The 26,723-nt window shown below is 40.9% G+C and overlaps 1 protein-coding gene across 1 annotated transcript in view; it reads right to left on the reverse strand.

Annotated features, from left to right (window-relative positions):
- Positions 1-367: 367 nt before the first annotated feature.
- Positions 368-26,723, reverse strand: part of Saxo1 (stabilizer of axonemal microtubules 1) — an 87,875-nt gene continuing 61,519 nt past the window's right edge. Inside the window, exons 2-4 of the mRNA XM_013020760.1 lie at positions 24,308-24,487; positions 11,811-12,013; positions 368-1,371 (exon numbers count right to left, since the gene is read on the reverse strand). Of these exons, the coding sequence (XP_012876214.1) occupies positions 368-1,371; positions 11,811-12,013; positions 24,308-24,487 (1,387 nt within the window). The remainder of the gene's footprint in view (positions 1,372-11,810; positions 12,014-24,307; positions 24,488-26,723) is intronic.

Consider the following 26,723-nt stretch of genomic DNA (forward strand, 5'->3'; position numbering starts at 1 on the left):
CTTCACATTTGTCGTTATTATGTAATTCATACAATGATTAAACTAATAAAATACATCTGGATCACAAAAAAGAAAACTGAAACCAGCTTTGAGTCTATGAGCACAAGGTAAGGTAAGGGACCTGAGGGGGGTTGGGGCGAAGGGGGGCTAAGGGGAGACAGTAGAGGGGTAGAGGGGCAGTTAAGGGAAGTTAATCAGCCCATGATCGGATGCCATTTTCCTTGAGTCACATGAATCTCCTTTTATTCAAATATCCTGGAATTGGCGATGAACTTTTTTTTTCATTTTGGGGAATTCTTTTTTTGTCCAATGAATAACTTTCGATCTTTTTTAAAGTATTGTGTAATTTTAAAATACTTTTTCAAAGTCAGGCTGACACTGCCAACTCTCTCTCCTTAGGTTTTTCCATCTCACTCATGGAGAGCTGGCTGTTCCTTGGAGATCCTGTTACGGAAGACGGTCTATATATCTTGTGCCCCGCAGCATCCACTTCCTCAAAGACATAGCCAGGGGGGTTAGGGTAGGAAGCCAGGCACCTGCCCATTTCCTTGGGAGTAAAGCTGATAGAGTAGGTAGTCTGGCCCTCCACAGGGATATTTACTTGAGGTCCAGACGAGGCGGGCTTAAAGCTTTTGGTATTCGTAGGTGGGTGAGGTACATAGTGGGCCCGTGTGGTGGTCAGGCAGTCCAAAGGTTCAGCAGGAAGGGCCAGATGGTGAGTGGGCCTGATTGACTCTGCCCGAACATTGGTCCACTGCTTGTAGTCATCCTTAGTGGTGGTGGAGCCCTCGAAGCGGCAGCTCTTCTTAATCGGGGCTGCTGGTCGGCAGGGCTGGGCAGGGGCACCCTTAGGGTATGTGTAATGGGCTTGCACAGTTGTCAGAAAATCCATCTTCTCTTCAGGAGGGACATAGTTGGCGGGAGATTTGGAGAATACTTGAGGCGTTGGCCAAGCTTGGTACTTGTCTTGGAATTCAGTGGTGTTAGCAAAAGGTGTGTCTGGCCCAGCGGTCCTGCCTGGTGGTTTCAGGCTCTTGGCAGGCTTCCCTACCAGGCCCCGGAAATACTCTTTGTGGGTAGTGAGGCTCTCAAAGGGGATGTCGCAGGGTTTAAATCTTTTAGGCTCATAAACAAAGCGCTTCTCCATAGGGTGGGGCACATAGTTCATCTTGTAGTTAGTCAGATCCTCCAATGGGATGTTACAGAGATTTGGTATAGGGGGAGGTTTACAGCTCTTGGTACTCACAAAGCCCTTGGTGGGGTAGTCATCTTGGTGAGTGGTTCTATTATCAAACTTGGTGGATGCTGGCCGGTAGCTGTGTGGTGGACGAAGTAGCTCTCGTTTTGGTTGGTTCCAAGATAAATAATCAGCTGAAATTAAAGCAGAAGAGATCATGATAATAATGATAATCCAAGTATTTACAAAGGGAGAACTCAAATAGTGTAATTCCTTAGAAAGACAAAGTTCAAAGCCCAATGAAATAAGCACTTAGAAACCAGTACTTGGAAGGGATGGAGCAGGCTAAGAAGAGGGGGAGATGAATAGAGAGAAGGAGAGAGAATGCAAGCCAAGAATTCAATTTATATACTACAAAAGTAAGAAAAGTAAGGGAAGCCAAGACTGGTGGCTCACACCAAGCTACTCAGTAGAATGCTGAGATCTGAAGATTGTGGTTTCAAGCCAGCTGACAGAGGAAAGTCTGTGAGACTCTTATCTTCAATTAATCACATAAAAAGCCAGAAGTGACATTGTGACTCAAGTGGTAGAGTGTTAGTCTTGAGCAAAAGGAGCTCAGAGAGAGTGCTCAGGCCCAAAGTTTAAACCCCAGGGCTGGCAAAAAAAGAAAAGTAAGGGAAGGGGTGAGTTGGGAAGGATTGGTGAAAATGTTGAAAGGGGTTAACATTGATCATGTGATAATGTGATACACTATTCACAAACTGCTTTGTTAAATAGAAAAAATAAAATAAAATAATGGGGAAAATAAAACAGTGGGAAAATATATACAGAATGACTTTCAAAAAGGGAACTACGAAGTTAAAAAAAGAAAATGTGTGTATATGAGAGAGATAGAAAGGAGGAGAATGGAATTTTACTTATCCATTAAGAACAATACTATGTCATTTACAGAAACAGTCCTGGAAAAATTATATTGAGTGGAGTAAGATAAACTCAGAGAGACAAAGGGTGCATATTTTTCTCATATGTGGAAGTTAGATCTAAAATATATACTTATATGAAAACACATACAGAGCCATATGCATATGTAAATGATCAAACTGACTAAACTATGTATATGCATATGTAAATGATCAAACTGACTAAACTATGTATATGCAGGGGTGAATTTCTATTCCGTAATCCCTTTGAACAATTAACTTATAGTTTAACAAAACAGTGTCAGGAAGCTGCAAGGTGTGGGCCTGGGGGGTGGTTCCAGGTAGGGATGAATACATGAAGAGAGAAATGAATGGTACTCAATGTACTATGTGAAAATGGAGCTAGGAAATGAGATGATGAGCAGGATTGGTATAAATGGAGGTGGGGGAGGAGAATGATGGGATGAGTGACATTTTTCAAGATGTTTAAAACTCATGAGTTGACATGTTGAATTGAAATCCCTTTGTATGACTATTTAAAGAAAATAAATAAGTTTAAAACACACAAAAAATACAAAAGTATTATTCAGTCTCCATCTTTGTATATTTTCTATATTTCTTGCTGTTGGTTTCCTTCCATTATGATCTGTAAGATGAAAAACCTATTTCATTGTTTTGTATTTGTTAAGACTTGCTTTATGACTCAAAATGATCTATTTTTGAGAGTTACATAAGCTTCTGAAAAGAATATATATTCTGCAGCTGTTGGAATACTCTGTAGATTTCTGTTAAATCCATTTGATCTGTGGGATAGTTTAACTCTGAAGTTTCTTTATCTCTGTTTGGCCTGTATAACCTATCTTTTGGTGAAAGTGGGGTACTGAAGCCACCAAATGTTATTTTATTGGGACTTACCTATTCCTTTATATCATATTTTTATTTTTAGATATTATATCTAGGTCTATGATCCTTTTAAATGCTTTATTTTAAATACTTTTACTTTACTTTTGCAGTACTAGACATCAAACCCTAAGTTCCTTGCATGCTGGGCAAGCACTGTACCAGAGCCATAGCCATAGACCTTCACCATTTTTTTTTCATATGTTATAATGGTTGAACCTCATTTTGCAAGCAGATATCCCAGAACCAAGTCTCAACAAGATAACTTCTCACACACTGAAATGCCTAGGAACTTTTTAATCAATTAGTTGGCAATAAATAAACCTGAGGTTTAATCCCTATAGTCATAATTTACTGGATTATTGTTGCACCATTTTGGTATCAGCACCACACTGTCTTAAAACTATACTACTATACTATAAAATGATTTATAGTATAAATTATTATTAATAATATAGCTTTTTCCTTAATGGCGATATTTTAAACATCAATAAATGATTCATAAATTGTTTGCTTTAAAAGATATGAATATAATGAAGGAGCATTTTCTTCCCACAATAATTAATATCAGGTTATATTTATTATATTTCTAGCCATTTGGGCTCACCCTTCACTTTGGAGTTTGACTACACACTAATAAGTCATTACTTTGTTTTTAGATGGATAGCTATAAATTGTATAGTGAATAGTTACAAATGCCCAATTCCTCAAAGCTCTTGATAATATTGTTTAGTCTATAATTATAAAACATAGGGTTTAGGGGTGGGAAGGTGGCTTAGTGGTAGAGCGCTTGCCTTGCATGCCTGAGGCCCTGGGTTCGATTCCTCAGCACCACATAAGCAAAAATAAAAAAGCCAGAAGTGGCGCTGTGACTCAAGTGATAGAGCGCTAGCCTTGAGCTGAAGAGCTGAGGGACAGCGCCCAGGCCCAGAGTTCAGGCCCCACGACTGGACCCCAAAAAAACAAAAACAAAACAAAAAAAAGAGGGTTTAGAAGAGTGTTCATATAGTGTGATTTTGAGACTGAGTCCAAAATATAATTATCAGTGTGATGAATTCTACTTCAAAATATGTAGCAGATAAGTAGATCAATGGGAAATCTACTTCAAAATATGTAGCAGATAAGTAGATCAGTGGGAAATTCTACTTCAAAATATGTAGCAGACAAGTGGATCAATGGGAAATCTATAAAGTCTTATGGCTACTACAGGTTCAGAAATTATAGAAATCAGGGCAAGAGAAGGGAATATAGAGCATGTCAGGATAGTAGAGGGCATTTATCTATGGTAATTCTTTATTATCTGCATTTTTTTTTTGCTGGTCCTGGAGTTTGACCTCAGGGCTTGAGTGCTGTCCTTGATCTTCCTTTGCTCAGACTAGTGCTCTGCTACTTGAACCACAGCACCACTTCCAGCTTTTTCTTATAGACTTTTAACATAACTTTTATAGTACAGTTTTAACATCAGAAAGTACTCTTCAAGTTTGCTTTTATGTTTTTAAGAATATTTATTCTGGTTTATTTGAATTTGAATTTCATGCATAAAATTTGAGATTGCTTTAAAATTTTTCTTTTTTTAATTAGAAAATACTCCTGAACTTTTTATAAGAATTTCATATATAGAATGCAATGATTTCTAGGCACTATAATTCTAGCTACTCAAGAGCTTGAAATCTGAGGATCACAGTTTGAAGCCAGCCCATGCAGGAAAGACTATGAGACTCACCTCCAATTAAGCATCAAAAAGCCAGAAGTAAAGCTATGCCTCAAGTGGTAGAGAGACAGCCCTGAATTAAAAAAGCTCTGAGTTCAAGCCCCAGTATTTGTACATGTACAACAACAACAAAAAAAGACTACAATGATCTATAGATCATTTCAGTAATTCTTCCTTAAGCATTGAAACTTCTAATCCATAAACAGAAACTAAATTTATGTAGATTTTACTTAGGTGCTTTCTATGCATTAAATTTTTTTGCATTAAGTTTTGCATTAATTCCAAAGTTTCCATTTGGTTTTTTATGATATTGCTTTATTGATATTCTCTATTTAATGAGCAGTTATTGAGATATTTTCCTTCAATGCTTTAAATATGATTTACTGCTACTTTTTAATATCTTTGTAATTGCAACTTGTCTGATAGGTCCAATATCTGGATGTTCTGAGAGACACGGTATGTAGCACATACACATGTACCACACTTTCCTCTTTTCTATTTATGCTTCATATTTTTTAAAGACAGATATGTTAGATAATATACTCAACAACTCTGAATTCTAACCCTTCCATTGGGAGTTCTTATTTTTGCTGTTTAGTGAAATACATGAACTAATTCTATAATCTTATCACTGATAGTGTGTGTATGTGCACACATGCGCACGCGTGCACATATATGCCAATCCTAGAGCTTGAACTTGAGGCCTGGGTACTGTTCCTTAGCTTTTTGCTCGTGACTTAGCACTCTATCACTTGAGCCACAGCTCCAAATCCAGCTTTTTTTTTAGAGGTTAGAGTTAAGTGTTTCAAGAACTTTTCTGCCCTGGATGGCTTCAGACCACAATCCCCAGACCTCAACTTCCTGAGTAGTCATGAGCCACTGGTGCTTAGCTTAAGATAGTTTTGCTCATTTTTCTCTTCCTAATTAGGCTTCCAAGTTAGGCTTCCCCCTGTGTAAATGTAGCCTAGTGGTCATTTGAATTGCTAATGAATTTGTATGTAAGTTAGGAAACATAGTCAAAGACCAAAAGGTCTTTGCTGAAATTTCATGCCTCTTCTACATAGGTACTAGGTCTCCCATTTTTACCAGGGAGGTGACATGGATAGGATCCTCTGATCTCTTGAGCTCATGCGCAGCATTGCCCAGGTGCACAGCCTTTACAGAACCATCAAGAGATGTATGAATTAATCAAGGCCTACTCTCTCTATCTCATTCTCTGGATCTCCCTGCTAAAGGTCTAACATCTCTAATGACCTATGTCTTGCCTCAATTAGTACTGCAAACATCAAACTAGTTGTTGAAGTTAACTTCTTTGATTTTTTTCTCACTGGGATCATTGTTGGTTGTTTTTTTATCAAAATCTTTTGTAATGCACTTTATTTAAAATCAATTAAGACTCCACTAGCATAAGAGCTTCTTTCCTTCACAGTCTAGACTTACTGAGCAGAACTGCCACAAAGAATGGGAGGAGAGTGGGATGCTGGAAGCAGCTCCATGACAAATCACCACTATTCATAACTAAGATTCCATTTCTGTATCTTGTGTTCATACTCTCAATTTGTAATATACCACTGTTGGATTTCCAGAGCTGTGCAATGGTTGAGTTTTACCATATTATCTAGGCTTACTGTTATTTTTGGAGGGGTGGGATTTTCTAAGCTTCTGCCATTTCAGAACCCTTCACATTCCCATCCCTACACACACTCTCAAATTTGTTTTAGGCTAGTAATACCACCAACTATTTATTTTAAACAGGCTATATTTCAAAGAAAGTCTCAATCCTCCAGGGTGTGGTGGCGAATGCCTATAATTCCAACACTTGGGAGGCTGAGGCAGGCATATCACAACTTTAAAGCATGCCTGGGAAATGTATTAAGGCTTTCTCTCAAAAGAAAAAAAAAGAGACAGAGAAAATTGAAAGGAAAGAAAAAGAAAGAAAAGAAGAGAAGAAAATCTAATCTTTCTCCAAGGGTCATTAATGAGTCTGTCAACATCTTGAAAACATTAAGGGCCTTAGAAGGAACCATCTTACTGAATATAAACCATATGTCTCACACCCCAAAACTTCAGGCCTGCCTGAAATCAGGGTATCTACCTGTAGATACCTACATACTGCCTCAAGATATGTAAGGGTGGGCAGAATAGGGCTTTTCTGGCCCTCTTCTGTGATGGATGAAGTGTTAAGAAAACAGGGTCCTAAGCTCAAAGTTGCCTCATGTGATTTCTGCTACCCAACAATATAGTTGAAACCACATTATTATTCAACCTCCTGACTTCCTCCACCCAGCATTTATTACAAGAAAACCTCCACAAGGCCTAGAAAAACCTCAGAATTCCACATGACAAACTATTCACACACCAGTAAAGCCCTTCAGGGCCACAGTGTCATGTGGGTAATTGGCAAGAACCTCTTTAAAAGGGATTCCATTCAATAATGGGTCTTTAAAAAAAACTTAGCTAAACCTAAAGCTGAGCATCAAGTAATTACACTCTCAATTTTTCCAATTGCACAGTGTTTGGGAAATGTCACAAATTACAACCAAATGCTGCTGAAACATACTTTATTGGTGGTTTTAGGGACCTCAGTAAAGGTGCTGACCATGAGTAGAAAGGGAAACATTTAAATATTTTTTCTCACAGAACTTATAATGGAAACAGAACATAGATAGATAGATAGATAGATATATAGATAGATAGATAGATAGATAGATAGATAGATAGATAGATAGATAGATAGATAGATAGATAGCACTCCTTGCAATATACATATTTAATTATCTTGGCCTTTGATTTTTTTTTCTTTGTAAAGAGAATCAAAGTACAACCACAATATGTGAAGATTGCTATGGACAACTTACTCAAGCAGCAAGTTTTTGCAAGAGTTAAGACATCCAACAGGTGATATAAGAAAAGATCAGGCAAGTTAGGCAAGGGTATATGCCCTTCATGCATGCATGAAGTGGTTCAGGACTGACCAAAGGGAAGGGCGAAGGTCACAGACTTTCCCCAAACCACACTCCTGCTACAGAACATGTAGCACTGGTAAGGATTTCTGTATATCTATTCCCAAATTCAGTTACCCAGGGACCTTCTGAACAATAGTTCAGAACCATTCATTCATTTCTTTCTTTACTTGACACCTTTACTGTTCCTTTCCCTGTGCTATACATACTGGGAAGACAAATACTTGGTAGTTAAAGCTAAGTTTTAGAAGCAATGATATTATTGGCAAGTAAGAAACAAACTGCTCGAATTAATAAAATGTAAGCATCTGCTCTCATCTAAAAGCCCTTGAAACTTCACAAGATGAAAGCCCCCAAGTTTTGTCCTCATGAATGTACAGAGAACCAAACCCTCCCGGTCTACACATGTCTGGTCATAAGCAGTCCAGGTGATGTTTCATATTTATTCTGTTCAAAGGTAAACGATTCATAGGTATATGAAGCTTAAGTAAAAGGTGGATAAGAACAGATTTTCTTTAACTTGAACACTACAGATCTATCAGCCATGGTTTAATTTTAGCCATAAAATATTACTCTGTCATTTGCAGAGGGCAATTTGAGATGTAAGTAGATGGATACAAGGAAGGAATATGAAAGCTAGAGATAGACAAGAGAAAAAGCCTGAGCCATGGATCAGGTTTTTTTGTTTTGTTTTGTTTGTTTGTTTTGAGGATGAATAGTTTGCTGTAGAGTAGTAAAGGCTTTTTTTTAGAAATCACTGCATTATATTTACTCCATCTTTGCTAACTCTTTTGTTGGTGGTGGTGGTCGTGGGAATTGAACTCTGGGCCTGTGCGCTGTCCCTCAGCTCTTCAGCTCAAGGCTAGCGCTCTATCACTTGAGCCACAGCACCACTTCCAGTTTTCTGGTGGTTAATTGGAGATTAACGGACTTTCCTGCCCAGGCTGGCTTTGAACCACAGTCTTCAGATCTCAGCCTCCTGAGTAGCTAGGATTACAGGCACCAACCACCAGCGCCAGGCTCTTTACTAACTCTTAAAGCAAGCAAGGATCCATTTTCATTCCCAGATCTCTCCCTGTATCTACCATAAAGGTAGGGAAGATGGAGCTAAGCTGAGCAGGGAGCTGCTCTGAAGAGCCTCTAACTGCAAACCATCTACACCAGGGAGGTGGGCACACACAGATGGTACAGACAAAATGAGAGCTTGAAGTTAGACATGTCCTCCTTGTCCTCCCCCTTCGAAGTAAGCACTTGCTCCAGTTTCACTCCCCTGGCTCACCTTCTTAGTACCTATGGTACCCCATTCCTGTCTTCCTGTAAACACTGGATTAAAATAAAAGCAGAGCCGGGCGCTGGTGGCTCACGCCTGTAATCCTAGCTACTCAGGAGGCTGAGATCTGAGGATCGAGGTTCAAAGCCAGCCCGGGCAGGAGAGACCGTGAGACTCCTATCTCCAATAAACCACCAGAAAACCGGAAGTGGCGTTGTAGCTCAAGTGGTAGAGCGCTCGCCTTGAGCTGAAGAGCTGAGGGACAGCGCCCAGCCCAGAGTTCAAGCCCCACGACCGACCAAAAAAAAGAAAAGAAAAGAAGAGCTGGTTCTATAGAAGAAAATGTCTTCCCACCCTGCACTTCTATTTATTCTTTTTGTAAAGCACTACCACGGTGGCTTCCTGGGATGGGGTGAGGAATAGTATTGACAAGAAAATAATAGATCCCTGCTTTCCTTAGAGCTTATAGTCTGGCCAAGGAGACAAATATTAACTAGAAAACTACATGGAGAGTTAGTAACCAAGGGAAGGAAAGGGGGCCTCAGCCCTTCCCATGTGGCATGGGAGAAGGTCTGCAAAGGATAAGCACAGCACAGAGAAAACTGGAGTTTCTATACAGAAGAAATCATGTACTCTAAATGCCTTGTGGGAAAAAAGAAATGAAAAAAGGAAGCCAAAAGAAGGTCCCGAGGCTAGGCAGGCTCAGGAAACAAGAGCCACACCTACAAAGCCACGTAAGATTTTATTCTAAGAATCAAGCTGATTATTTGACCAGTCTTAAGTAGAAAAGACATCAAATTAGGTAGGTACCCTTTAAAAAAAAAAAGTCCCTGGTGCCTTTTTCAGAAATGGGCAAGAGATGTTCAGATTAAAGCATACTCTAAGTCACAAACATGGAAAGGAACAGAAGGACAGAAAGTAGTATGCTTCCATACTGGTAAGAGATGGACATCAATGACAAAACAGGGAACAGGCTGCTTGGGGAAGAACAGCCACATGAGCTGATAATGGGAAAGAAGGGAAAGGCGTTGATGGACCAGAGGTCCAGCAAAACCAAGGACTTCATGGTGGGAATAAACAAGAGAATGAGCCAGGACAGGAGGCTGGGATACAGGAAGACTTCACAGGAAAGGGATGTTAGAATGTGACTTTGTTAGAGTACTGAAAGGAGATCCCAAAGATGAGGCCAAGCTGCTCAAGAGGCCCAGGCCAGCCCTGCCCTATGTCAATTCCTAGGGAAAAAACAGATAAGTTCAAGTACATGTAGGGTCCTCTAAAGTGACAGGTATAGAGCCCCTTTAGGAAACTCTCTCTTCATTCCAGCCTCCCATCTTCACTATCACATGAAGTCTAAAGGTGTAGCTTGCTCAATAAAGGCAACCCTTACCACAGTCCTTTAGCAGTCACAACATTTTGTATGAACTCTTGAGCTGATCTTCCTAAGGTCACTGTGCATTATAAGCAGGAAAATACTCCTTACAAACCTGGTCCTCTCTTCCCTGGTAGCTGTGCCCTACTGAGTAACTACTACTGTTTGCCCAACCCACAGGACTAGCGATATACTAGATAACAGGGTCAGTGGCAGGTCCGTTTTCTTCCTTCCCAGTTCCTAGGCCCATGCCTGGTATGTAACATATACACAGTAAAATATGCATTGTATATTTCCACAAAACTAGAAGATTTTGAATGTTTTCACCACACAAAAAGATAAATATTTGATAGATATAATAACCTGATTCAAACATTATACTAACATGTACATTTATTGAAATATCACATCACACTCTATAAGTTTGTACAATTGTTTTATGTGAATTAAATACTTTTTTTGTATGCTGGTGCTGAGGCTTGAATTCAGAGCCTCATGCTTTTTCCTGGCTTTTTAGTTCAAGGCTGGCACTCTACCATTTGAGTCACATCTCCATAGACTTTTATCTGTGCTGACTAATGGAAGGTAAGAGTCTCCCAGACTTTTCTGCCAGGACTAGCTTCAAACTGTGATCCATGGATCCTGAATAGACAGAATTATAGGTAAGCACCACCAATGCCAAGCTAACTACATATTTTTTAAGATTAATCCATTTTGCATCAAGTTCAAAACTGAAAAAAAACTAATTCAGTGTTAAGAGTCTACATAAATGGGGTTGGAAACACAGCTCAGTGGTAGAGCATTTGCCTAATACACATGAGGCCCTAGGTTCTAGCACCAGTACTGTACAAAAACAAAAAGTCAGCACAGAGATTTCAGTCTGGTTGGGAAGGGTGAATGAAATTGGGTCCAGTCAAAATTCATTCATTTAGTAATTATGAGGCATATGCTTTTCTGTTTGAATATACACATACATATATATATACATACATGCACACACACATATACATGCATGCATATGTTACATTTCAGTGCTCTTTTAATGGATAGATGAAACAATCACCTGTGGTAGAATTTAACTGATTAAATTTGAAGTGCTTCCCCATTGTAGGATTCGAGCAGCAAGCTAAGGAAGAGATCAGTAAATATTTCTACAAATGGCAAGATATTACATATCCTGTGCCCTGCTGGCCATAAGAGTCTCCATCCTGACATAATAATGAATGAATATATGGCTATGCCAATAAAGGCACTCATGAACATTGAACTTTGAGTGTCATGTAATTTTCACACATCCTGAAATAATAAGATTTTGATTTTTTTCAAACATTTTAAAACTTTAAAACCATTCTTAGCTCTCCAGCCATACAAAAACAGACTGCTGGCCAGATTCAATTTGCAGGAAGTGGTTTGCTGTCCCTTGCGCTAAGGGAATGTGCATATAAAATACATTTTCTGGTTTGCCTAAAAAGACTTTTTTACCTCACCCTGTTCTCCTACCTTTATAAGTAGGCAGAGACTCCATTTTTTCAGTACATGGATATTTACTGTCCCGAGGTTTGATGGCATCCACCCTGGATACAGTGTAGGAGTTGAAGTCCTGTTTATACGTCGTGAGCATGTCCATATTTCCTTCGCTTGGAACAAAGGGATCAGGCTGATGGAGTTTCACTGGCACTACTTTGTGAAGCCCAAAATCTCTCCTGCAAGGAAAGTAAGTATGTGCCATTGGGATTCTGTTCTTACAACAAAGTCATTTGCCATTCAACCTAATTCTATGAGCATTTGCTAAGTTTTCTACTACTCTCTTCTCCCAACTGCTCTTCTCCTCTATTCCTCATTTTGAAGAAAGCCATCACCATCCCTTCTTACCCATATCAGACACCCAGATGCCATCCTTGACCCAGAGCCCTATAACCCCAGAGTCTATTACTTATTAGGCACTGTACCCCTTTCCCCCCCACTCCCCACCACCTCCTGTGTTTTTCTTTCCTTGTTGGCTCAGCCTGACCATTTCTTACTTGGATCACGTGACAGGCTACTACCTGAGCTTCCTGCTTCATTCGGGCCCCTTCTACTTCAATTTCCATAGTATAGCGATTAAAGTCTGTAAATTAAATTCAGGTCATTTTTATACCCAAGGTCAGAAAAAAATCTCTCAGGTAAAGCCTCCCTGTGCTGATTTACAAGCTGTTGTGGATCTAGTGCATGCCTTACTTCTAAATCTTCATCTCCCAGCACCACACCCTGCCTTCCCACACTGAGCATCAGCCAGAAGGCATGACTGAAACGGGCCTCTTCTGTGCCCGCTCTCCCTGCCTGCCTCCTACTAAACCCCTTGCTAGGGAGCTGTTGTCTATTTTTCAAGTACTCCCAACTTTCTGTACTCACAAAAGCTTCTGCTAATGTTTACCTCTTTCATCTACTTGACCTACAGAAAACCTAGAAGAAGCAAGGCGCATTGTACTTATAACTGGATTTATAGAATTAGGACTCCTTTGTAAAACTACTTAATAAGGAAAAATATTTAATACTACTAAAAAAGGAAAACTCAGAAGAGGGATAAAAGGGAAGTCATAGACTCCAAGACTTATCTCTTTGCTATCTAGTATAAGTGAACCCATTATTTCAGGGAGTATGAAAGCAGAAGAATAGAAAAGAAATAAATAAGACAAAATGCCTTCTGAATGGAAAGCAGTCTTTTACCTAAGCAGTGCAGTTATAAAAGGCCCAGGTGCTACCTGACCATCAACAGGAGCCACCCTGACCATACCAGCTGAGTTGGGCTGTGCTGGCCATGGAGACAATCTCAGCTGCCCATTACATGCTAACAGTTCCCCGACAAGAGCTTCTACTTTACACAACAGGTTTGGGGGGATGGGGTTTTAGCCTGGAACCCATTTATCCAACTGGGGAAAGTAGATTTCCCCTAAATATTGCTCGCCAGACAGACTCACCAAGTCAAGGGGAAGGTTTCCGGACAGGAAAACATTAGGCCCAAACACCAATAAAACCTACTTCCCGGTCAAAATCTGGAGCAGCATTACCAAGCCATGCTTGACTAGCAAAGGTAACACACACTCTGCTGTAACCTGTCTTGCATGAATTATACACCAGGTTGTCAATAAACCCTAACCGGGTCCTGAAAATGCTTGGTGGAATGAAAGGAGGGAGTTAGGAAGCAGGAGAATTAGTCTCTCCAGGGCCCAAAGGGGAAATGCGAGTTGCTTCAGTTGAACTCCCACAACACCCCTAGGAAAGCTCTTAAAATATATCTTAGTGGCAGGAATAGGGCCTGCAGCCCATCCCAGAGCTGTCTTTGTAGACAATCAGAAAAAGAGAAATGAAATGACCTAAAGTAGTTGGCAGATGCCAGACAGTGTATACTGAAGCTTATGGAGGGTTACCCCCACACTTAGACCTTCTTAATGAATAAACACTTCACTGTGGTGACTGTTCAGTATGGGATCAATTGTGGCAGGGAGATAAATGTTATAGAGATAAATGGAAATGTCTGGTGTCTGAAAAATATTTACCTGAAAAATAAATTTTGTCTAAAAGTTTTGTTCTGTTAGGATAAGGGAAGTTAAGTTCTTCTCACTCCCAGAAAAAGAAAAATGGGTTTTGAGGCAACAGGAAACCACATAGTTATAAGCACTCATAAACCTATGATGACTACTCAGGCTTTTGGACTTCTTTGCTATTTTTTACTAATACTATTATCATTATTAAGGTGTTGCAAAATGGTGACCATTTCATAAGTCAGGTAATGAGTAAATTTCTTTTTTTAAACAATGTCACCTTTTCCTTTACTTTCCCCAGTTTCTCCTTCCTATCTTGCCCACAAGTTACATGGGTCATTTTCCACATAGTATGTACTAAATAGCATGATAGCCTTTGCACATCTTTCCTCCTTTCTTTTCTGCAGCCCGCATTTTTTTATGTCGGTCCATGGGGATTGAACTCAGGGTGAGGGCACTGTCCTTGAGCTCTTCTGCTCTACCAGTTGAGCAACACTGCCACTTCCAGGTTTTGAGTGGTTAATTAGGGATAAGAGTGTCACAGAAATGTACTCATTATCTTGCCCATGTGATTGTAATCCCTCTGTATGGTATTTTCACAATAAAAAAAAGAACTTTTATTTAAAAAATTTAAAAAATAGTCTCACAGACTTTCAAACATTAATCCTGAGATCTCAGCCTCCTGAGTAGATTATGGTGTGAGCCACTGATGCCTAGTTCTGTGTCCCCATTTACCTCCCCAAAAGAAAGAATACCCACAGCAAAAACACCATCACCAACAACAACAATAACAAAAAAATCCTCACTAATAACAGTAGCAATAACAAAAACAATTCCAAAACAAAATATTATGTTTCCATAAAGAAATTTTAAATGTTCAGAGAAGGTACACCTTTACATTCCTCCCCTAAAGATACCTTCCTTCAGTCTGACTGTATGTGAATGCCTAGAGTCCTGTATAGGACTCATGTCCAGTTACATTTTAGATCCAGCTTCCACATATGATAGAAAACATGCACTATTTGTCTCTCTGCCCTCTTCACTTCTAAGGACTATCAGGGACACCAAAACTCAGCAGGAGGGATACCTTCAGAGGGACACCTGAGCTGCCATACTGAACACCAAAGGAATGCTTCCTGGACTTGGGCGGGCCATGCCCAGACTGTGCACAGGGAGGCCACTGAATCTGCCTCTGCTATGACTTCTACTGAGAAAGCCAGTTTCCTCTCAAAGATGCTGCATGAACCTTCTTTTTTAGCCTCTGGGCCTTGTGACCACTGGAGCAAGATTAATACACTATTGCCTTCTTCACAGGAAAAAAAGCCAAATCATAAATTATCCCAGTCAGTTTCAAAATAAGAAACATTAACATTCTTACTCACCACATTCAAGGAATGAAATTTTTCCTTAATCTCCTGTAGTACAAATTCAAGTTCCATTCAATTGTGTATTATTGAATTTACGTATTATCTCTAACCATGGAAGATGATTTATAGGGGAGAAGTTATCTACATTTAAAGGGAGGAAATCTCTTAAATTTGAAGTTTGACTCATTTATACACTACACAAAAATAATTACTGTGGCTTTAGAGTGAATTATTTCCCTCATTAGGTTTTTTTTGGGGGGGTCCGGTTGTGGGTCCTGAACTCTGGGCCTGGGCACTGGCCCTCAGCTCTTCAGCTCAAGGCTAGCGCTCTACCACTTAGCCATAGCACCACTTCCAGCTTTTTTCTTTTTGCTTATGTGGTGCTGGGGAATCAAACCCAGGGCTTCACACATGCAAGGCGAGCGCTCTACCACTGAGCCACCTTCCCAGCCCCCCTCATTCGGTTTTTATGTTGAGAACATTCATTGAAACCTGATATTAACCACATCATAATTACATGTCCCAATCAGACAATCTTACAGCCTTCAAGTTTATGAAAAGAAAAGTCTATACTCTTTCTAGAAACTGCTCATTTACTGGAGACCCCTGGTCTCTTCCTCTTTTCCTGTGTCCATTGCCTAAGGCCTGTGTCCACCATGGCTATGAACAAAGAAAAAGTTTGTCAAACATCTAAGTTTCTTTTAGGTAAACTGCTATAAAAGTTATATAGTACAGAAGGCCAAGAGTTAAACTCAGAGTTAAGTACAGGCTAAAGTGGCCCTGCTGAGAAAGTCATAACAACTTGACCCCAAATCATCTCACAAAGCTAGAGAAGGAGTTAAACAAAATGTCTGACAAAAAAAAAAAGACAGAGGAAATACCATAATAGCCAACTACAGACATGAACCTAGACTGGGAAATGGAGATTTTCACCATGACAAAAAGAGTCATGCTTCCAGTTTAATATATACATATTTAGATCAGATAAGTTGATGTTAGGGGAATGAACCCCAAGATAAGTATTTAAATGTTTTTATTTCTTTCATGCAATTGTTTCTAACATATTTATAAGATGATTTCTTTGTTGCTTTGTATGTCCCTCCCCCACGGTATAACCACTGCTTTCACTGTATTTGATGTTGGTATAATTTGTGGAGGGGAAGGCAAAAACAAGTCATTTAACTAGGGATACAGGTGGACCCATTGCAGCAATGAGACGTACAAGTCGTTATGTCAAAAAATGAACTTTACAACTTTGGTGGGGGGGAGGATCGGGTGGGGGAGGGGGGAGTATGGGAAGGGATGAGAAGGGGAAACAAAGAGGAGGCAACAATGCTTGATAAGAAATGTACTCGTTATTTTGCCCATGTAATTGTAACTCCTCTGTATGGTATTCTCACAATAAAAAATACATATTTTTAATATTTTATGATCTCTAAGCAGTTGTATATAAGAGTTGCCATTCACTCAAACAGTTTATGAATACAGTACATCCTGATCAGTGTCACCCCTTTCAACATTCTCACCCATCCCTCCCAACCCACCTCCCTCTTTCCTTACTAATCTTAATTTTAGGTTATATATTGAATTTTTGCAATTAAAGCAGTTTATGTGTACAATGCATCTTGATCTTTGTCATCACCCTGCTTCAACTCACCCCTTCTCTTATATGTCTTATATTTCTGTGGTATAAACAACAAATTCTTGCCTGTGTTCTCCCCCCTCCCCACCTTCATTCTTCTACCCCTCTCCCCTTGACCCACCTCTCCTCTCTTGCAAGCACCCATTTCCTAGTACTTTGTTGAACTTTGACTTAGTCTTTTTAAAGAATTATACAAATTTCAGAATTTGTTATTATGTCCAAGGAATCAATTATATTAAAAACAGACATTTTTTACTCAGTCCTGAAGCTTGAACTCTGGGTCTGGGTACTGTACCTGAGCTCTTCTACCCAGGGCTAGTGCTCTACCACTTTGAGCCACATCTCTACTTTCGGTTTTCTGGTGGTTTATTGGAGATAAGAGTCTCATGGACTTTCTTGCCCAGGGTGGCTTTGAACTGTGATCCTAAGATCTCAGCCTCCTGAAAAGCTAGGATTGCAGGTGTGAGCCACCCAGCAATAAAATCTATTGCTAAAAGAATCCTTCATCTTGCCAAAAAAAACATCTTTCACCCTTACCCTGAATCTCTCCCTTCTCTTGAGAGGAAATAGTCCATGGAGGACCAACTTCTATTCTGTTTCCTATGTGTCAAAATTTAAATCTCTTTCAGACTCTCCCATCTTGAATGCAAAATAACTAAAATAAGACATAGTCCTTCACTGGACTTCATTCCCTTCCAGTCTCTTCTCCCACTCTCACTCCTAGAAATGAATGTCCATGGGTGGTCTACTTGCCATCTTCATCTCCTGCCTAGGCCCCAGCCATCAAATCCCATTCTACTTCTTAGTTCTTGTAAGACTTTCAAGTACCATGTTGTTTCCAGAGCCAATCTCTGCTTCTAATCCAGGTCTCGCCAAGTCCTCTTCACACAGTTTTTCAGGCTCCCTTCCTTGACTTCTGTGATCCCACTCCCTGTGATTTCTCCCTTTGTCATCATAGTCTGTTCTGGGTTGGGGGGCAGGGGGGGTGCTATTTTGCAGCTGATTTATTTTATTAGTGCCACATGTGATTTTCACACTTCCCTAGGTCAAAGGACACATTCTAAGGAAGCCATTATGTCATCCCAGGCAAGTGGGGGAGCCCAACACAGAGTACTGAGAAAGATAGCTTGGGTAAACTGCAGGTCTTGATCCCTTGCCCTGATCCTGATGTGACACGGCCCTTCCTCATCGTACTGGAACAGGTGGAATTACAGCATGCTCCTGCCAGCATCTAAGCTACACAATACTGTAAGGCTCACTAGGAAGGCACCTCCCTCCTCTTGGTCAAGTCTCCCCCAGTACCTGCTTTACCTAGGTAAACTGGCAGAGGCAGGCAGTTACCTCCCTCTTCACTGAGGTCAGTCACATCCTGGAATTCTGGCCCAGGCCCCATCATGCCTGTGGGAGGTCACATCTGCTTCCAGTGTGGCCACACCTCCCCCCTACTGGCCACACCTGGCTGAATCCTCTCCCCACCCCTTCCCTACTTAAACCCAGGTGGGACATTGGCTGGCCTCTTTCAGCCAGGTGTGACTCCACCAAGCATGGAAGGGCAGCAGTTGGGTAATAAAACTCTCTCCTGCCTGAATACCATATGGTGTTCTCTTCATCAGCTACCTAATTAAACCTACCTATTTAATTTACCTAACAAGTACTATCTCCCTCCTGTACTCAGTTCCTCAAATCCTACCAAGGCAGAAGGTAGCCCCTTATCACCATTTCACATAGACTGGAAAAATATTGTAGAAAGCACTAAAGAGTGACCAAATTCAGCAGATTCTGGAGGAGAATCAATAGAAGCTATCAGCACTGGCTGGGTCTTCACTGCTTGCGTTTCCATTAACTCCTTAAGAATCACAACTTCCCATCTGAAAGCAAAGAGCCTGTGACAGGCCAGGTAGCTAAAAGGCAATTTTTTGTTTGTTATTTTTTTGACATAGAACCAAAAGACCAAATCAGAGGTAACTACAGGTGCTAGGAATTAAGAACTAATCCCAGGAAGGAGAGAACTGATGTTGGAAAGTCAACACTCTGTTTATAACTGGGCCTTAATCCCTGCTTGATCTCACAAGCGTGGGGCAGACTTTAAACAACCCTGCTAAAGACAGAAAACAGAACGGAAGTTGGAGCTATGGAAGTGAGAAGGCTGAGTCTATGTAACTTCTTACAGCAACCTGGTGCCTTGTTGGGTAAAATGAGGTTTCTACCCAGTATTGAAAAGCCTAGAGGTAAGAGGCCATTCATTAGATACAGATGCCTAGCTCAAGGTGAGCTAGGAGAACCCTGCTTCAGAGAACTGCAGATATCATAGCCTTAGGAAAACTTTCATAGGGAATGCTCTGATTCTGCCTTGATTACCTCTCTAAATGGCTTGAATCAGCCACCTCTGAGGAGCATCTAAGATTTCCCCTCTATGGAAAGGCTGAGGTATATCTTCCCTAGATGGAAAAGTTCTGCTGTACCTAAGCACCTAAAAGTACCTAAGCTTATACCTGAGTTTGTCCATATAAGGTATACTTTTGTTAGGGCTTGATCTTCACCCCAAGCATGTGGTTTCTGTCTTTAAAAGCTTAGTGCAGGCTTTGTTCAGGGCTACAGGTCCTTGAGACAGGAGTCCACCTGCAGACACCAGCTCTCCAATAAAGACTCTCAATTTGACCTCTCAAAATATGGCTTCTCCGTTTCTCATGGCTGGATTTACCTTACAATACTATCACCTAAGACAGGTACTTTGCATGCTGAGGCCAATAAAATCACTCACTTGATAAACAAAAATTTTCTTCAAAGGAAGAGAGAGAGAGAAGGAAGGAAGGAAAAAAACAGGGAGAGGAGAGGGGAGGGGAGGAAAAAGGAAACAGATTTATCAGGCACTAGATAAAATGTCTCCTTTTAAATATCCACAAACTCAAAGACTCATATTGTTTAGACAATTCAAAAGCTCTGAAATTACCCAGGCAAGGTCAATGCTAAGAATTTTATCCAGTTGTCTTCATCGGGCCCAATTTCAAGGGAAGTAATTATATCCCCAAAGGTATAACTTTAAATCATGTATGTATTTCAACTGAAATTGTATAAAGTTCAATAGGTAGAGCAAGCCTTGAGCCCATGACCAACTCTCTCACTTCCTTTCTTGCTTTTAGAGAGGGTATCAAAGGCTCTCTTTCAACACTTTCCTCCTTTGCTTTCCTCCATTTACTAGAGTCTTATAATAAACAAGAGCGTATGCTACCAGCTTCCTGCGCACTGCCTTGCAGATCCATCCAGTATGACCTCAACCCTATTGCCCCTCTGTGCCTCCAGTCCACTCTACCCATGGCCCCATTTCCTTTTAGGGAAAATATGCCATCTTTAGGGAGCTGACTTAGCTAACAAAAGTAATGTCCCAGAAGTAATGGCCCAAGTGCTTTATCTAGTGACATGCCTAAGGCCAAATGGAGCCTGACGTACAAACCTCTTATTCATAAATTGATCTCAGATCCACCTGAACTAAAGGCAAATCGTATGCAAGAGAATTGCCACGGGCTGCAAAAACTAGTTTCACACTAAGCAGGGCTGGAACTCTCACATATTTTCCTTATGGCACCTGCTGTAAATCCTGAAGATTTATGGTCACTAAGAGTTGTGTGCAGCTGTAATCATGTCCCATGCTGGGATGATAACCTTTCCAGAAACCAGGTGTTTTCTGTGTCTGGACTTAATCACCCGACCCAGCCAAGCCCTGGGCCACATGACTTTTTCCTGCAGCAGGTGAAAGCCCAATGGCCAATCTCAGAAACTCTTCAGAGTCAATCTTTACACAGGGAAGTGAGTGGAGCAATGTGGTGATAAGGTCTCAAAAGCAAAGTTGACAATCCCAGATAAAGACTTAGTGCTGACCATCCTTTTCCCCAGAAGTCTCTAGGAACACATAGAGGGTGTTTCTCTACCCCCCCCACCCCCCTGAATAATGACATTAACTTTGTTCTCCTGCATGGCAGGCTTGGGGTTGAGAAACAAATGAAACTGAGGCACATAGGAAAGAATAGATGTCTTCTATTCATTCGCTCCTGGCTTTTCTTTCAGGGATAGGAAATAAAGAAGAGGAGAGAATCAAACCTGATTTATTTCCATACGAATAGGTAACCTGGCTACTGCCTCTTTTTCTTTTTCAAGCCCTATAATCATTAATAGATTGTTTTGAAAGTTCTTTTAGTAACTTCTAGCCGCAGCCTGATGTGAACTTCATCTACTGTTCCTGTGGCTCTAAAAGGACAGAGGGACTTCTGAATGATATGTTTATAGTTGTATGTGACACGAGGCAAGGGTAATTTAGGACAGGTCACATGATAAGTTTTGTTTTGCAAAGCAGGACAGAAGCAGGGAGCCAATAAAGGGCTGCATCTGGAGGCCTCGGAGCTAGGCAATGGGGAGGAGATCAGTGAGTGATAAGGGCAGGAACACTGCACCAGTGAAAGGGTCTGACTTTGTTCTCCTGCTTTGGACAAGAAACAAAAAGCCTCCCCCAGCATCCAACCCTCTGAGAACTCTTTTCTGAACCTCTATAATAGGAAATATAGTCCTAATATAACAACATCAACACTTCACATCTAAAATAGTGTTGATTTCCTAAAAATTGCTTATAAAGTGGAGAGAATACCCAGAATTGGATGGAGTTTGTGTGTCAGCCCTCAACACTACTCTTAGAATTTTCTGCCAGGTAGACATCTCCTACATATAGACCTGAGGCTCTCAGGTTGCTGTTGTCCATGAGCTTATACATAAAAGAAAAAGCAGACCTGGCACCGGTGGCTCACACCTGTAATCTTAGCTACTCAGGAAGCTGAGATCTGAAAATCGTTGTTCAAAAGCCAGCCAAGGCACGAAAGCCCAGACTCTTATCTGCAATTAACCTCCAAAGAGACTGGAAGTAGAGCTGTAGCTCAAGTGGAAGATCACTAGCCTTGAGCACAAACGCTCAGGGACAGCACCCAGGCCTGGCATGAAAGAAAGAGAGGAATAGAAGGGAGGAAGGCAGAAAGAGAGGAAGGAAGGGAGGGAGGGAGGTAAGGAGGGAGGGAGGGAAGCAAGCAAGCAATGCTGCAGAATGTCCAACATCTTTTGTTGTGGTCTTTCAAATCTTAGAGATGCTATTTTCTTAGCTAAATGTCACCCAGACTTAAGATTCATAAAGTATAATACATGGTAAGTTTATAAAGCAGTGATATAATTTCTAATGTATCCAGTAACATTGAACTTCAGACCAAATCATTTACGGTAAATGCTTAAGATAAAGGTGGCCTAATTCACCAGGCCCCAGTGGCTCTTGCCTGTAATCCTAGCTACTGAGGAGTCTGAGATCACAGTTCAAAGCTAGCTCAGGCAGGAAAGTCTTTAAGAAGCTTATTTTTCAATTAACCACTAGAAAACTGAAACTGCAGCTGTAGTTCAAGTAGTAGTGTTTGCCTTGAACATAAAAAGCTCGGGAACAGCACCCAGGCCCTGAGTTCAAGCCCCAGGACTAACACCAAAAAAGTGACCTAACTGAGATTAAGAATCAGACCAGGGCTGGGCACTGGTGGCTCACGCCTGTAATCCTAGCTACTCAGGAGGCTGAGATCTGAGGATCGCGGTTCAAAGCCAGCCCGGGCAGGAGAAACCGTGAGACTCCTATCTCCAATTAACCACCAGAAAACCAGAAGTGGCACTGTGGCTCAAGTGGTAGAGCACTAGCCTTGAAGAGCTGAAGAGCTGAGGGACAGCATCCAGGCCCAGAGTTCAAGCCCCGTGACCACCACCACCAACAACAACAACAAAAAGGATCAGACCAGGTCCTCAGCTACCTCCCATCCTCAAGCTGCCCCTGCCCAATAGTTCCCACCGAGTTCAGAAAGCCCTTGCCTTCTTTTCTCCCATTATGGGACCACCTATACTTAACCTAAAAATGAACTTCCTGTAGATGGAGATAACAGGCTAGTAGCTATGATCATCTTTAACTCAGAGGGTGTTTCTAGTCCTACGCTGAAAAAAAAAAAAAGCTGTTCTGCTTCACCTGGGCCATCTGGAATCTTTACTAGAACAGCACAAAATTATGATACAAAGGGCAAGCTACAGGGAGGAAAGTCAGCTGGTCCTTTAAACACCTGTGATGTGCAAGCGCTGTGTGGGAACAATCAATATCCAGTGCATAGCAATCCTGCCCTTTAGGGATGAAGAATGGAAAGCAGAGAGCAATTCATCTTGCAGGTGTCACCTGGAAACTAAATCAGATTATCTGAGACTCTGCCCAATTGTGCTCAGAGATGTCCCTACTCTCCTGGATAGGCATCACCACCTAGGGGTTACTAAACTAGTCCGTGGAGGATTCACTAGAGTTCTGAAAGCCATTCAACAACCTTCAGACTAAAGCATTTCCCCCAGCTCCTTTCAACAAGCACACACTCTGCTATCCCATTCAGCCTCTGCAGAGAGCTAGTCCAAAGAATTTGAGTTTGAAAATCAACTAGAGTATGTCAGAATAATTTTTAAAGGAAATATATACTTTGTTCATATTTCTTGAACATTCAAGGCAACCTAGATTCAAAACTTAATGCATAAGCCAGCCACCGGTTGCTCATGCCTGTCATCCTTGCTACTCCAGAGGCTGAGATCTGAGGATTGCAGTTCGAAGCCAGGCTGGGCAATTAACCACAAAAAAAAAAAAAAACAAAAAAAGCTGGAAGTGGAAAAGTTGCTTGAGTGGTAGAGCACTAGCCCTGAGCAAAAAAGTTCAAGGACACTGCCCAGGCACTCAATTCAAGCCCCAGGACTGGAACAAAACTAAAATAAATACTTTTGCATCATTGCAAAAGTAGCCATCCATTCTCTAGTATCAATACTTGTTCACCACCTCCATCACCCAAGCTGACATGGAGCCTCCCATAAAACCCAGAAACTCCTTTTTCAGCTTCAGCTCCCCCTCTTCTCTTCCCTTTATGATATTGTTTTATCTCCTTCCCTTTATTATGTAGACAAATTCTGCCTTTCTCTGGGCCCTCATAGGCAAGAACCACCCTTTCTCTTTAGGAGAGGTTTGCGAACAACTAAGCAGGCTAATAAATGTAAGATACTCTTTTACAGATTTAGTAAATACGAAGGCATTAATGGCATATGTCAACACTGCATATGAGTGCATTAATGGTGCACATTATTACATGGACATGACACATCAATTTTGTTTTGTTTTGTTTTTGTTGGTCGTGGGGCCTGAACTCTGGGCCTGGATGCTGTCCCTGAGCTCTTCAGCTCAAGGCTAGCGCTCTACCACGTGAGTCATAGCTCCACTTCTAGCCTTTTCTGCTTATGTGGTGCTGAGGAATCGAACCCAGGGACTCATACATGCAAGGCAAGCACTCTACCACTGAGCCACCTTCCCAGCCCCGACACATCAGTTTTGTACATACGTTATTGATTCAGTGCTATACATTGTACATTACTACTATTTTTCCTTACCTGGATGTAGTCATGCCTTCCATTGGTATGGGTCCTTTCTTGTACTCCCCTTTGGGCTTGAAGGAATCTCTGGGCAGGTAAGAGTTATAGGTAGGGTAGTTCTCCGTGTATTCAGAGAGAAAGTATGGTTGCTCTGTTTTATCATAAATCTTAGTAGCAAGATGTGGACAGTGATGCCGCCTATAAAAGACACATGGAGATTGCTTGGTTATTTTCTCTGGAGGAATACAATCAGTTTGATCATGCTATTTCCTCCATATGAGACCCAGATTATATACCACATGACTCCTAGCATTAAAAATTTTTTTGAATTAGAATTTAACTCTTATTTTTCTCTAGCAAACCATATGAAAGGACCAGAACTTAAAAGACAATTTAGCCAGGTACCAGTGGCACACTCCTATAATCCTAGCTACTCAGGAGGTTAAGATCTGAGGATCACAGTTCAAAACCCACCCAGGCAAGTAAGTCCATGAAAACACATCTCCAAACCACTAAAAAGCAAGGAGTTGAGCAGTGACTCAGGTGCTCAGGAGAGCACCTGCCTTCAGCAAAAAAAGCTGAGGGACAGTGCCCCTGACTTAGAACCCCAGGACATGCACCAAAAATAAACAACAACAACAATATAAAGAATCTGTAATTGTAATTGGTTAATCAAAATCATAAAATCATACACAAGCATGGCCACAATGACCCTCCCTGTATTGACGCCTCCCATCAAGCCATCAATGAAGAGCTTAATACTAACTCAACGAGCTGCACCAAGGCCCTGCCCTAGAACTAGGTTGGTTGTCTTTTGAGCTAGTTAGTTCCTGGGCCAATTCAAAATACCACCACTGCAAGCAAGTGGTATCATTTATACACAGGAAAATCACTTCGCTTCTGAGTCCACTAAATATTATTGACTATGTGACCCCATTTCACATAGAAAATCTTACTGTATTAATCCAGCCCTCATTTCAATACTACAACCTTAAATAGATGGCGGAGAATGACGAAAAGGGTGACGGCTTATCAAAACGCATTATACTTACAAGCTGACAGGGGGAATTGAAATCCTATTGTATAACTCTGTGAGGATAATAAATAAATGAACATTCTCCTGATAATCTTATAGCTGAATACAAACCACCACCACCTTCTCTGTCCTCCTCACTTGGTATGCACAGTCTCGCAAATCACCTTGAGTTCATTTATTCTTTCTCCTTAACTTATTCACTGCTACATTACCACTACCTCAAATCCTGCCTGGTATTCAGTAAACATTCGTTGGGTCAATGGGTACAGATACAAATTATCAAATGATAGATAATATCTTAAATTTCCAATTTAAAGTGAGTTTTTCCATTCTTCATGCATGGTAATAGACTTCTTCTACTTACAGCTGAACAACAGGCAACTGTTGGAGCTGTCAAAAATTAAACACACAATGCATGATTTATTTGTATACCACAAACAGTTCTTACAGATCAGCTGGGGCACCTTTAGTCATAAAGAACTAGCACCAGCAAATATTTCATGGTAGTGATTTCCAGCATAGTTCTATCAAAGTGTGACATGTAATTGTTTTTACAACTTATTTACAGAAATGAAAATACATAGTACTCTAGGGAAGTACCTAGATGCAAGAAAGAGGAAAAGTACAGGAGAGAGAGTAACCGAGACCTCATCACTGCTTATATAAACTACTTTCCAAGCAATACTGCTCCTGTTGCTAATAAACCCAACATTTCACATACACATGCTGCCAACACAGTTGCTCTGTGAATCTCTCTTCACCTTTCAGTGCATAGTCAACTTCTGAATACAACCACATAATAACAAATACCTTTGGCCAGGCACCAAGGACTCACGCTATAATCCTAGTGCCTCAGGAGGCTGAGATCTGAGAATCACAGTTCAAAGCCAGTCTAGGCAGACACATCTGTGAAACTCATCAATGAACCATGAAAAAATCAAAACTAAAGTAGTTCTCAAAAAGTATTACTCAAGGGGCTGGGATCGTGGCTTAGTGGTAAAGTGCTTGCCTAGTATGCATGAAGCCCTGGGTTTGATTCCTTAGACCACATAAACAGAAGCTGGAAGTGGCACTGTGGCTCAAGTGGTAGAGTGCTAGCCTTGAGCATAGAGAGGCTCAGGTCCTGAGATCAAGCCCCAGGACTGGCAAAAAGAGAGAGAGAGAAATAGAGAAAGAGACATGAAATTATCTATTTTCCTTTTTATTTTTATTATTAAAGTACTATTGATTCATGGTGAATTCAGTGCAATGCTCATCAAAATCCTATAGCCATTTTTCACAAAAACAGAAAATTACCCTAAAATTTATATGGAAACACAAAAGACCCTGAAGAATCAAATTATTTTTTTTTTTTTTTTGTCGGTCGTGGGGCTTGAACTCTGGGCCTGGGTGCTGTCC

Source organism: Dipodomys ordii, unplaced genomic scaffold (genome assembly GCF_000151885.1).
Source record: "Dipodomys ordii isolate 6190 unplaced genomic scaffold, Dord_2.0 Scaffold53, whole genome shotgun sequence".
NCBI classification, from domain to species: domain Eukaryota; kingdom Metazoa; phylum Chordata; class Mammalia; order Rodentia; family Heteromyidae; genus Dipodomys; species Dipodomys ordii.